This window comes from Haliotis cracherodii, unplaced genomic scaffold, assembly GCF_022045235.1.
Source record: "Haliotis cracherodii isolate W230 unplaced genomic scaffold, xgHalCrac1.p SCAF_9, whole genome shotgun sequence".
NCBI classification, from domain to species: Eukaryota; Metazoa; Mollusca; class Gastropoda; order Lepetellida; family Haliotidae; genus Haliotis; species Haliotis cracherodii.
The window spans coordinates 40,466,376-40,480,487 of record NW_027266343.1 but is presented as its reverse complement, the minus strand read 5'-3'; the positions used below and the strand labels follow the sequence as shown (position 1 = coordinate 40,480,487).

Genomic DNA, 14,112 nt, shown 5'->3' with positions numbered 1-14,112 from the left:
GGACATATGATTAGTGCATGCTTGTATTTCCTATTACTGTACTTGTTAAAACCCTGTGAAGATCCGGGTTAGAACTGGTCTTCAGCAACCCAAGCTTGTCATATGAGGCGACTAATGGGATCAGGTTTGTCAAACTCACTGATTCATGTCATTGTATCTCAGTAACAATGATTGATGCCCATGATGTCAATCACTGGATTGTCTGGTCTAGAGTTGATTTTATGCAGACCGCCGTCCTATAGCTGGAATATTGGAATATAGCTGGAGTGCGGCGTTAAACAACAAACAAATACTTTGTTGAAAGGTAGATATTCAGGAGAGCAACTGCTGTCATATTGAAATGAATCAACAGTGATGTTGTGGTTGTTGCAGAGCTCCAGGAAGAGCGGTGTCAGTTGTCGGCACAGTTCAAGCAGACATGGGAAGACCTGCACACGGAGAGGGAGAGTCACAAGAACACACACGATAAGGTGGGTCAGAGAGACACAAGAGGAGGTGGGTCAGGGAGACACAAGAGGAGGTGGGTCAGGGAGACATAAGAGAAGGTGGGTCAGGGAGACACAAGGCGAGGTGGGTCAGGGAGACACAAGAGTAGGTGGGTCTGGGAGACACAAGGCGGGGTGGGTCAGGGAGACACAAGAGGAGGTGGGTCAGGGAGACACAAGGCTAGGTAGTTCAGGGAGACACAAGAGGAGGTGGGTCAGGGAGACACAAGAGGAGGTGGGTCAGGGAGACACAAGAGGAGGTGGGTCAGGGAGACACAAGAGGAAGTGGGTCAGGGAGACAAAAGAGGAGGTGGGTCTGGGAGACACAAGAGGAGGTGGGTCAGGGAGACACAAGAGGAGGTGGGTCAGGGAGAAACAAGAGGATGTGGGTCGGGGAGACATAAGAGAAAGTGGGTCAGGGAGACACAAGAGGATGTGGGTCAGGGAGACACAAGAGGAGGTGGGTCAGGGAGACACAAGAGAATTTGGGTCAGAGAGACACAAGAGGAAGTGGGTCAGGGAGACACAATAGGAGGTGGGTCAGGGAGAAACAAGAGGATGTGGGTCAGGGAGACACAAGAGGAGGTGGGTCAGGGAGACACAAGAGAATTTGGGTCAGGAAGATACAAGAGGAGGTGGGTCAGGGATATACAAAAGAAGGTGGGTCAGGGAGACACAAGGGGAGGTGGGTCAGGGAGACACAAGATGAGGTAGGTCAGGGAGACGCCAAGAGGAGGTGGATCAGTGGGACACAAGATAAGGTAAGTCAGGGGGAGACAAGAGGAGGTGGGTCAGAGAGACACAAGAGGTGGTGGGTCAGGGAGGCACAAGAGAAAGTGGGTCAGGGAGACACAAGAGGAGGTGGGTCTGGGAGGCACAAGAGATGGTGGGTCAGGGAGACACAAGAGAAAGTGGGTCAGGGAGACACAAGAGAAAGTGGGTCAGGGAGACACAAGAGGAGGTGGGTCAGGGAGACACAAGAGAATTTGGGTCAGGGAGACACAAGAGGAGGTGGGTCAGGGAGACACAAGAGGAAGTGGGTCAGGGAGACACAAGGCTAGGTAGTTCAGGGAGACACAAGAGGAGGTGGGTCAGGGAGACACAAGAGGAGGTGGGTCAGGGAGGCACAAGAGGAGGTGGGTCAGGGAGACACAAGAGGAAGTGGGTCAGGGAGACAAAAGAGGAGGTGGGTCTGGGAGACACAAGAGGAGGTGGGTCAGGGAGACACAAGAGGAGGTGGGTCAGGGAGAAACAAGAGGATGTGGGTCGGGGAGACATAAGAGAAAGTGGGTCAGGGAGACACAAGAGGATGTGGGTCAGGGAGACACAAGAGGAGGTGGGTCAGGGAGACACAAGAGAATTTGGGTCAGAGAGACACAAGAGGAAGTGGGTCAGGGAGACACAATAGGAGGTGGGTCAGGGAGAAACAAGAGGATGTGGGTCAGGGAGACACAAGAGGAGGTGGGTCAGGGAGACACAAGAGAATTTGGGTCAGGAAGATACAAGAGGAGGTGGGTCAGGGATATACAAAAGAAGGTGGGTCAGGGAGACACAAGGGGAGGTGGGTCAGGGAGACACAAGATGAGGTAGGTCAGGGAGACGCCAAGAGGAGGTGGATCAGTGGGACACAAGATAAGGTAAGTCAGGGGGAGACAAGAGGAGGTGGGTCAGAGAGACACAAGAGGTGGTGGGTCAGGGAGGCACAAGAGAAAGTGGGTCAGGGAGACACAAGAGGAGGTGGGTCTGGGAGGCACAAGAGATGGTGGGTCAGGGAGACACAAGAGAAAGTGGGTCAGGGAGACACAAGAGAAAGTGGGTCAGGGAGACACAAGAGGAGGTGGGTCAGGGAGACACAAGAGGAGGTGGGTCAGGGAGACACAAGAGGAGGTGGGTCAGGGAGACACAAGAGGAAGTGGGTCTGGGAGACAAAAGAGGAGGTGGGTCTGGGAGACACAAGAGGATGTGGGTCAGGGAGACACAAGAGGAGGTGGGTCAGGGAGACACAAGAGAATTTGGGTCAGAGAGACACAAGAGGATGTGGGTCAGGGAGACACAATAAGAGGTGGGTCTGGGAGAAACAAGAGGATGTGGGTCAGGGAGACACAAGAGGAGGTGGGTCAGGGAGACACAAGAGAATTTGGGTCAGGAAGATACAAGAGGAGGTGGGTCAGGGATATACAAAAGAAGGTGGGTCAGGGAGACACAAGGGGAGGTGGGTCAGGGAGACACAAGATGAGGTGGGTCAGGGAGACGCCAAGAGGAGGTGGATCAGTGGGACACAAGATAAGGTAGGTCAGGGGGAGACAAGAGGAGGGGGGTCAGAGAGACACAAGAGGTGGTGGGTCAGGGAGGCACAAGAGAAAGTGGGTCAGGGAGACACAAGAGGAGGTGGGTCTGGGAGGCACAAGAGATGGTGGGTCAGGGAGACACAAGAGAAAGTGGGTCAGGGAGACACAAGAGAAAGTGGGTCAGGGAGACACAAGAGGAGGTGGGTTAGGGAGACACAAGAGAAAGTGGGTCAGGGAGACACAAGAGGATGTGGGTCAGGGAGACACAAGAGGAGGTGGGTCAGGGAGACACAAGAGAATTTGGGTCAGGAAGACACAAGAGGAGGTTGGTCAGGGAGACACAAGAGGAGGTGGGTCAGGGAGACACAAGGCGAGGTGGGTCAGGGAGACACAAGAGGAGGTGGGTCAGGGAGACACAAGGCTAGGTAGTTCAGGGAGACACAAGAGGAGGTGGGTCAGGGAGACACAAGGCTAGGTAGTTCAGGGAGACACAAGAGGAGGTGGGTCAGGGAGGCACAAGAGAAAGTGGGTCAGGGAGACACAAGAGGAGGTGGGTCAGGGAGACACAAGAGAATTTGGGTCAGGAAGATACAAGAGGAGGTGGGTCAGGGATATACAAAAGAAGGTGGGTCAGGGAGACACAAGGGGAGGTGGGTCAGGGAGACACAAGATGAGGTAGGTCAGGGAGACGCCAAGATGAGGTGGATCAGTGGGACACAAGATAAGGTAGGTCAGGGGGAGACAAGAGGAGGGGGGTCAGAGAGACACAAGAGGTGGTGGGTCAGGGAGGCACAAGAGAAAGTGGGTCAGGGAGACACAAGAGGAGGTGGGTCTGGGAGGCACAAGAGATGGTGGGTCAGGGAGACACAAGAGAAAGTGGGTCAGGGAGACACAAGAGGAGGTGGGTCAGGGAGACACAAGAGGAGGTGGGTCAGGGAGACACAAGAGAAAGTGGGTCAGGGAGACACAAGAGGATGTGGGTCAGGGAGACACAAGAGAATTTGGGTCAGGAAGACACAAGAGGAGGTTGGTCAGGGAGACACAAGAGGAGGTGGGTCAGGGAGACACAAGATGAGGTGGGTCAGGGAGACGCCAAGAGGAGGTGGATCAGTGGGACACAAGATAAGGTAGTTCAGGGAGACACAAGAGAAAGTGAGTCAGGGAGACACAAGAGGAGGTGGGTCAGGGAGACACAAGAGAAAGTGGGTCAGGGAGACACAAGAGGATGTGGGTCAGGGAGACACAAGAGGAAGTGGGTCAGGGAGATACAAGAGGAGGTGGGTCAGGGGGAGACAAGAGGAGGTGGGTCAGGGAGACACAAGAGGAGGTGGGTCAGGGAGACACAAGAGAAAGTGGGTCAGGGAGACACAAGAGGAAGTGGGTCTGGAGGAGACAAGAGGAGGTGGGTCAGAGAGACACAAGAGAAAGTGGGTCAGGGAGGCACAAGAGAAAGTGGGTCAGGGAGACACAAGAGGAGGTGGGTCTGGGAGGCACAAGAGATGGTGGGTCAGGGAGACACAAGAGAAAGTGGGTCAGGGAGACCCAAGAGAAAGTGGGTCAGGGAGACACAAGAGGAGGTGGGTCAGGGAGACACAAGAGAAAGTGGGTCAGGGAGACACAAGAGGATGTGGGTCAGGGAGACACAAGAGAATTTGGGTCAGGAAGACACAAGAGGAGGTTGGTCAGGGAGACACAAGAGGAGGTGGGTCAGGGAGACACAAGAGGAGGTGGGTCAGGGAGACACAAGAGAATTTGGGTCAGGAAGACACAAGAGGAGGTTGGTCAGGGAGACACAAGAGGAGGTGGGTCAGGGAGACACAAGAGGAGGTGGGTCAGGGAGACACAAGGGGAGGTGGGTCAGGGAGACACAAGATGAGGTAGGTCAGGGAGACGCCAAGAGGAGGTGGATCAGTGGGACACAAGATAAGGTAGGTCAGGGAGACACAAGAGAAAGTGAGTCAGGGAGACACAAGAGGAGGTGGGTCAGGGAGACACAAGAGAAAGTGGGTCAGGGAGACACAAGAGGAGGTGGGTCAGGGTGACACAAGAGGAAGTGGGTCAGGGAGACACAAGAGGAGGTGGGTCAGGGGGAGACAAGAGGAGGTGGGTCAGGGAGACACAAGAGGAGGTGGGTCAGGGAGACACAAGAGAAAGTGGGTCAGGGAGACACAAGAGGAAGTGGGTCAGGAGGGGACAAGAGGAGGTGGGTCAGGGAGACACAAGAGGAGGTTGGTCAGGAGGAGACCGGAGGAGGTGGGTCAGGATGAGACAAGCGGTGGTGGGTCAGGGAGACACAAGAGGAGGTGGGTCAGGGAGACACATGAGGAGGTGGGTCAGGAGGAGACAAGAGGAGGTGCGACATAGAGAGACAGTATATGTGACCCACCATGAGCAAAGGGGCCTTATGGGAGCAAGGATACAATTGTTTTATGGCATCATAAAGATGTTTGATGTCAACTTCAGCAGTGGAGATCCTTAGTGTGCGGACAGTGCAAAAATATCTTATGTCTCTCTCGTCAGTTCTTAATGTAATAGCTTTTCAAAACCTTTCAGCATACATGTCTACTTTCAATTCTGAAAACTTCAATTTCTACATAAACAGTCAAAAGTCGGAAAATAAGTCCAAATGATTGATGTTGTGTATCTCTGTAATAATTTGAATTGTAGCTTGTGAATTGTATTTTTGTGTTCCAAAGATACTATAGTTTTAAATTATAATGAAAAGTCAAAATGTGATTTTTCACCCCAAAAGTCCCTTATCTCATGGTTGCTCATAAATGTCTCCATTTCACACAATGTGTTATTACAGTGCTGAAGGATACCACTAGATGGACACCAGATTGTGTAACTTAATTTAAGTTTAATGGTTGTGTTTTTGTGATGAGTCTTGACGTTCAAATGACTTTGCTGTTGACCCTACTGTTATATTTCTGCCAGTACGATAATGTGAGGGTGGAACTGAAGCAGACGAAGGAAGCACTGGCCCAGCACAAAGATGCATTCAAACAACTCACACAAGGTCAGTGATGGAGACTGTAAAAGCTGAAGGTGAAGGTTATCAATCCACACAACGAAAACAGCCTTGGTGGTTTCTTCAAGCTGAAAGCTCAAGCTCATTAAAATCAGATCTTTGTTCTCGCTAACGCTAAACAAGGATCTGATGGCATCCCATTACGGATCACATCAGAACAACTCTTTGGCGAACTATGACCAACCAATGAAATGACTTACAAAATGTTGACATTGGTCTGTAAGCAGCTTTCTCGAGCTTTACGACACAAATCTCAAACTGATGACTTCCATTCTAGATTACATTTTGAAAAATATCGATATCATGCTTAAGAAAATTCTGGCATGTTTAATTGTATGGCAGTTCTTCCCATGGGCAATGGAAAGTCTCTTATTTGAAATGTTTATGCCATTGAAGTGAGATAGATCATGATTTTTACAGAATCTGTCGTAGAGCCTGTAACTGGCGTTCAGAATTCCCTGTGTTAACCATTTCCAGGTTGCATGGTTAGAAAACATATTCAAACTGTTACTTTCTTGATCTGATAAGAAATCGCTTTGATTGGTTAGATGAAAGGTTGTTCCAATGGGACTCATAATGAGATGTTCTCAGATCTTTGTTTGGTGGTAGCAAGAGTGAGTGAGTGAGTATGGTTTTACGCCGCTTTTAGCAATATTCCAGCAATATCACAGCGGGGGACACCAGAAATGGGCTTCACACATTGTACCCATGTCCGGAATCGAACCCGGGTCTTCGGCGTGACTAGCGAACGCTTTAACCACAAGGCTACCCGACCGCCCCTGGTGGTAGCAAGATCTAATTTTAATAAGATTTGCTAAAAGCTCTATCTAAAAGTCAGTATTTAATGTCAATACCGCTATTTGAATAACAGCTTAGTAAAACAACTATAGGTGAAGCTCATGGGATGATAAATGAATAACTTGGAGACATGGAGATTATGAAGGTGAAGGTTATCAGTCCACACAGGGAAACAACTCTGGAGGATTTTGTTTGAGTAGTGAAAAAAAATCAATTGCATGCAAGGTATTTTGTATCCTCTGTAGTGAATATTTCATAAATATGTTCCAGCAAGTTGAAAGATGTACCTTCTGTTTGTCCACAGCTTCTGAGCAGGCATTTCAGGAATATGAGTCCCTGAGAAAAGAGTACGAGGCAGCCATCTTGTGTCAGAACTCGGCTGAAACGTTTGCAACAGAGGTGAGGACATACTTCCAATTCTAAACGTGATGAATGATAATTAGAAACTGTAATTGTATCCTTTTTGAATGAAACACTCGTGAGCTTTGTAAAGAGTAGGTAGCCTAGAAATCATGCACTGCCTTTCGTGTTGCTGACCTATTATTGTGTGTCAGCTTTACGCCAACAACGCTGCCATGAAGAGGGAGAGCAGCATCCTGCTGTCGAAGGTGGCCAACAACCCACAGCTGATGAAGGCTCTGCATGAGGTGGAAGAACTCACCGAGGAGCTCGAGAAGCTGAGGGCGGAACATAGGAAACAGGTGAGGGTGGGACTTATAGAGATCTGTGTAGGGCAGAACACCAGACACAGCCAGGTGAGGGAGGGGGGAACACCAGACAAACAGATCATGCAGGTCTTCTATCAGTACATGTAATCACCCCTTGAAGTCAATTATGTAAAAGGAGGTCATCTATAAACGAGTGAAGGATGTCAAGGGAGATTATCAAGCCTTCTATCAGTTTGTTTGTTTGTTGTTAACGCTGCATTCAGCAATATTTCAGTTATGTGATGGCAGTCTGTAAATAATCAAATCTGGACCAGACAATCCAGTGATTGACATCATGAGCATCAATCTACGCAATTTGGATCGATGACATGCATTAACCAAGTCATTGAGCCTGACCACCCGATCCCGTGAGTGGAAGACCTATTCTACCCCGGATCTTCACAGGTACCTTCTATCAGTAGTATGTTGTCACCTTTAGGTGAAGGATGTTAAGGGAGATCATTAAGGCCTATCAGTAGTGTGTTGTCTCCCCTAGGCGAAGGATGTCAAGGGAGATCATCAAGGCCTATCAGTAGTGTGTTGTCTCCCCTAGGTGAAGGATGTCAAGGGAGATCATCAAGCCTTCTATCAGTAGTGTGTTGTCTCCCCTAGGTGAAGGATGTCAAGGTAGATCATCAAGCCTTCTATCAGTAGTGTGTTGTCTCCTTTAGGTGAAGGATCTCGAGGAAAGGATCTCTGAACTCAGCAACAAGGATGAGATGATAGCCCTGGAGACTGACAACCAGTCCCTTCTGGAGGAGAGAGACTCCCTGAGTTCCAGAATGCATGAGGTCAATCAGAAGTACACCCAGATGGAGGGGCAGTATGCAGACTTGCAGGCACAGTGTGAGTACAACAACTACTTGAGACTAGCAAATATCATAGGCGGCATCCCAGCCATCTTTGAAGTAATTACATTCCTGTTATGACCTCGGCTGGTTTGTTTGTTTGTTTATTTGTTTGTAATATAACGCTGCAATTAGCAATATTCCAGCTATTTGACAGTGGTCTGTAAAATATCAAGTATATAGACCAGACAATCCAGTGATTGACTTCTTGAGCATCGATCCAAACAATTGGGATACGATGACATGCGTCTTTCATTGATCAGTCATCTGAAATGACTGATGGCTACTGATTTCTTATTGTGTGCTAACGTCCCTCAGATTAACCATGATCTGCTGCTCACTGAATGAAATTCCATATTCATTCCAATAATGGTCCTTGATCTATCATTACCATATGTCTCCAGGGCTTTCAATCATATGGTTGATGTCACATGATGTTATGAGGTTACACTGGTGTTATGAAGATGCTACATGATATTATGAAGATATTACATAATGTTTTGAAGATATTACATGATAGTTATGAAGATATTACATGATATTATGAAGATATTACATAATGTTTTGCAGATATTACATGATAGTTATGAAGATATTACATAATGTTTTGAAGATATTACATGATAGTTATGAAGATATTACATAATGTTTTGAAGATATTACATGATAGTTATGAAGATATTACATGATATTATGAAGATATTACATAATGTTTTGCAGATATTACATGATAGTTATGAAGATATTACATGATATTATGAAGATATTACATAATGTTTTGAAGATATTACGTGATAGTTATGAAGATGCTACATGATATTATGAAGATATTACATAATGTTTTGAAGATATTACATGCTGTTATGAAGATATTACATGATGTTTTCAAGATATTACATGAGGTTATAATGTTATGAAGATATTATATGAGGTTATGAGGATATTATTACATGATGCTATGAAAATATTACCTGTGAAGATCCAGAGTAGAATAAGTCTTCAGCAACCCATGAGTGCCGTGAAAGGCGACTATGCTTGTCGTAAAAGGCGACTTATACAGGATCGGGTGGTCAGACTCGATGACTTGGTTGACACATGTCATCGTATCCCAATTGCTTGGATTGATGCTCATGATGTCAATCACTGGATTGTTTGGTCCAGACTCGATTATTTACAGACCGCCGTCATATGACTAGAATATTGCTGAGTGCGGCGTTAAACAACAAACAAACATGAGGTTACAATGATGTTATGAAGATATTACATGATGTTATGAGGTTACAATGATGTTATGAAGATATTACATGATGTTATGAAGATATTGCATGATGTTATGAAGATATAACATGATGTTATGAGGTTACAATGATGTTGTGAAGAAATTACATGATGTTATGAGGTTATGATGGTGTTACCGTATCTTGCAGACAAGACACTGGAGGAGAAGTACAAGGATGCCACAAAGCCGCCACCTCCCCCTCCCCCACCCCCACCACCGCCAGTTGTCAAGAAAACGTGAGTTTACTTATACTCAATGTTCATTTCTCCAAATGATAACAGGCACTGGTACACACCTCAGTTTAATACAACAATATTCAAAATACAGCAATTACTCAATATACCGTATTCTACGTAATAAGTGCCCGGGACACTCTCAAAATTAGAAATAGGGGGATATTGTTAGAATATAATTTTCGTGAAAAAATCAAACAGTTGAAAGATTATAAATTTCATAGTTTATGCTGACAGCCTGAAACGATACAAAAGAAAAGTATGTGCGTATCATACACAACAGATATATTTTCCAGAATTTAATTGCCAATAACTAAGGGTGCATATAACACATGAGTGAGTATTATACACGAATAAATAAGTCTTCTGTATATTGATCAATCAGAAGGGGTGCTAATTGGGATTGTTCACTAGCCAATATATTTGGTGGGGGTTTATTAGAGCGGGGCGCTTATTATGTCGAATATGGTTTATCCCTATTCCTTCACCAAGTGCAGTCTTCAGCAACCTATGCTTGTCGTCAGATGCGACTAAGGGGATCGGGTGGTCAGGCTCGCTGACCTGCTTGATGCCTGCATCGTATCCTAGTTGCATAGATCGATGCTCATGATGTTAGTCACTGAATGGTCCAATACAGACAAGATTATTTATAGACCGCCATCATAAAGGTGAAATACTTTCTGAGTACAGCGCTAAACAACAAACAAACAAACAAAAAGGTGAAAACAGCTGGCTCATTTTGTGTCATACTTTAACTCTAGGACACAACCAAACAAGCAAATGAACGAAGTGAGACTTGTCATAACGTGTTAAGTTATTCCCTCACAGATTCTTCAGACGGAAGACCAAGTTAAAGGCAGATGTTAATAAGAAATGTAAGTATGCTCTGTTCAGTGGTCCCTTGTGGGTATATGTATTTATAGGTTGTTATACTCAACCTACAGGTCACGACTGTTTGCATTTCTCTCTGACTATTCCCACATTCCTTCTGATTTATATATTTTTTAGAAAAAACATCAGTCAACTTCAGTGTATGCATGACCAGATTGTTTTATACCGTACCTAAATATTTTGCCAGGGCTCTGGTCAAACAATTCCCAATCGGACATTTTGTACCTATCTCTTGAGGCGGTAGGGTCGGGTAATAGGGGGTTGGCTAGCTGTGTAGTAAATTTGGACTCGTCCCATCCCTAGTCTGTGGTGTTGACAGCTAGGTCTAACTTTGTCTGATGTTTATAGTGGCAGTGGGTGGAGCATCGACCAACGATGGCTACAGCAAGGCTCTCGACGAAATGATGAAGAGAATCAAAGATGGCCGATCTCTGAACAAAGTCTTGAAACCTGTGAGAAAGGTATGTACGGACATCTTCAGCCTGATCAAAAGGAATGTAATATCATCTGTAGTTCTCACTGATGTTAGAAAGGTCTGTGTTAATGTCAGTAGTTCTCAACGCGATGCAATACGTAATATGCAAACATGAAAGAGAAAATCAAGTCAGGTGTGTCTCTATGAGTTTACTTGTTTCAGGAGTCAGTGCCTGGACCCAACAGCGCCATGCACCAGCTGCACGATGTGTTGGTGAGTTGAACTAGGGTGTTTAGGCTTGCTTGAAACATTCATTCATTCATTGGGGCGGTCGGGTAGCCTAGTGGTTAAAAGCGTTCGCTCGTCACGCCAAAGACCCGGGTTCGATTCCCGACATGGGTACAATGTGTGAAGCCCATTTCTGGTGTCCCCCGCCGTGATATTGCTGGAATATTGCTAAAAGCGGCGTAAAACCATACTCACTCACTCACTCACTCACTCACTCACTCACTCACTCACTCACTCACTCACTCACTCACTCACTCACTCACTCACTCACTCACTCACTCACTCACTCACTCACTCACTCACTCACTCATGAGTGAGTGAGTGAGTGAGTGAGTATGTTTTTACGCCGCTTTAAGCAATATTCCAGCAATATCACCACGGGGCCACATCAGAAAATGGGCTTTACACATTCTACCCATGTGGGGAATCAAACCCGGGTCTTCGGTGTGAAGAGCCAACACTTCAACCACTAGGCTACCCACAGTACCTGCAGCATTCATGAACTTGTCTTACAGTACTGGCCAAAGTCTGTCATCACCTGTGCCTGCAATCTTTTTACCAGTAATTCTGTGAAATTTGTTTTTGTTTCCAAATCACCGGATTACGATACCGAATAGATTAATATTGAACAGTTTAACCATGTTAACTATCAACTCGATATATTATTATAGATGATGTATCTTATGGTCTCAGCGAAATCCTTATTTGAATTGTGTCTGCTTGTCTTGAGCTATGCGTAATTTGGTCCTTATATGTGTCCCCCCATGAGAAAAGGGACCTTATTGGTGCTGGGATACAATTTTGCTGTGATGTCATAAAGAAAGACATCTGACGTTCACTTACTACCATAATGCTTGCCGTAAAAGGTGACTATGCTTGTCGTAAGAGGCGACTAACGGGACCAGTCGGTCAGGCTCACTGACTTGGTTGAAGCATGTCATCGATCCCAATTGCGTGGATGGATGCTCATGATATTAATCACTGGATTGTCTGGCCCAGACACGATTATTTACAGACCTCTGTTATATAGCTGGAATATTGCTGAGTGCGGCGTTAAACAACCAACCAACCAACCAACTACCATAAAAATCGCCATGTGTTAGAACTGTAAAAAAGTATATTTTTCTCTCGTTAGCTTGTAATGTAATAAAAACATTATATTATTTTTTTTAAATTCAGCAAACATGTCTACTTTCAATTAATCAGACATTATATCTAAAAACTGCAATTATTACATGAACAGTAATAAGCCTGAAAATGGGAATTTGCAGAAAATGAGTCAAAGTGTTTGATGCCATGTCACTCTGTAATAAATATGAATTGAAGCTTATCAAATGTATTTTGTGGTCCTAAAATACTGTAGTTTAGTAAGATAGTAAGAAGTAAAAATGTGAATTTTCACCCATAAGGTCCCTTATCTCAGGGTTGGTCACACATTTGGATAGTCCCCAGGACGTTAAGTTTATATCATTTCACTGAAGATGATGGCTTCAGACATCAGAAACAGTTAACATGAGACTAGTTGTGGAACCAGCCTAAGTTGACTGTGTAGGATACATATGTTTTCTGAATCCCAGAACAAGATGAAACGAACCCGCAGTGAGGGGGATTTATCGGCGACAGTGCCAGGCATAGATGAGAACTCAGAGCTGGCAAAGGCCTTCAGACGGGTCCGGAAAACAGACACGGAGAATGAAGATGGTGAGGGATTTCCCCGGGAGTTTGGGACCTTAAACTATCTCTCTGACTCTAATATACCCCAGAATAAGGAATCCGTCACTTATCCTGGAGACAAATGGATTAATTGTCCTGTGATCAGAGAGAGTAGTATGAAAATCAAAAGACAGTTGTTTTACTGTAAGAATATTGATCCTTTTTGAATAATTTTCATGATTTAAAATAACTGTTCCACCGTAAAAATATTGATCCTGTTTGAATGATTTTCACGATAAAAATAACTATTTTGATCAAATATGCATCCTTGGAAATTTGGGAGATTCCACCTCAAAATGAGTCATTCTTTTTTAGACTCTTTTATTTTATACAATGGACCCTAAATATAGATCGTATCAAGCGTCCATCTTTATACTGACCATGCTTCCTGTCCGAGTTGATGACGGGTGTGTTCTTTCTACAGTATTTGCCACGGTACACCAGTCTAAATCATTGCCTACTGTGGAAGAAGAAAAAGGAGAATCAAAGTTGTAACAGAGAAGAAAGGGGCAGCAGGTGAGTCTTATTCTGCTTTGTGAGCGAGCTTCTTGAAGAGTACGTGCCTGGGAGATCTCTCAGATCAAGCTGCCAGTCCCTACTCTCTGTGCCTAGTGTTAGAACGGCGACTTTTGGAGGTCGGAGTTTCGTCAAAGTTGCCCCTGAGCTATGGAATAGGCTGCCATTGGATATCAGGAACATTGACAGTCCTACTTTGTTCCGATCAAGACTCAAAACCTATCTTTTCACCAAATCTTTCTTGGAGTATTGAGGCTTTGGGTTTTCCTAGCTGTGTGATGTCTCTTTTTTGTGTAGACTTAAATGAAGCGCTTTTGAGCAGTTCTTCGAACTGGATACCAGCGCTAGTTATTATTATATTATTATTGTGATATGTATTTTGCCTCACCTGAACAGTTGTGGCATGTGTCTGTTGTTCGAGGGGCGGCGTAGTAGCCCAGTGGTCAAAGTGTTCATTTGTCACGTCAAAGGACTGGGTTTGATTCCTCACGTGGGTAAAATGTGTGAAGCCCATTTCTAGTGTCCCTCTCCGTGATATTGCAGAAGTAGTGCTTAAAGTGGGATAGCTCACTCACCCCAGTGTCCATATTAAGCTCATGAGAGAGATTTTGTTAACATAG

The 14,112-nt window shown here is 45.4% G+C and overlaps 1 protein-coding gene across 1 annotated transcript in view; it reads left to right on the top strand.

The window, feature by feature from the left end:
- LOC139452857 (shootin-1-like) overlaps positions 1–13,486 on the top strand; it is a 42,270-nt gene extending 28,784 nt beyond the window's left edge. Inside the window, exons 6-16 of the mRNA XM_071234495.1 lie at positions 373–470; positions 5,711–5,792; positions 6,907–7,001; positions 7,157–7,303; positions 7,981–8,155; positions 9,585–9,672; positions 10,498–10,544; positions 10,909–11,021; positions 11,198–11,248; positions 12,841–12,964; positions 13,401–13,486. Of these exons, the coding sequence (XP_071090596.1) occupies positions 373–470; positions 5,711–5,792; positions 6,907–7,001; positions 7,157–7,303; positions 7,981–8,155; positions 9,585–9,672; positions 10,498–10,544; positions 10,909–11,021; positions 11,198–11,248; positions 12,841–12,964; positions 13,401–13,471 (1,091 nt within the window). The 3' untranslated portion in view covers positions 13,472–13,486. The remainder of the gene's footprint in view (positions 1–372; positions 471–5,710; positions 5,793–6,906; positions 7,002–7,156; positions 7,304–7,980; positions 8,156–9,584; positions 9,673–10,497; positions 10,545–10,908; positions 11,022–11,197; positions 11,249–12,840; positions 12,965–13,400) is intronic.
- The last annotated feature ends 626 nt before the right edge of the window (positions 13,487–14,112 follow it).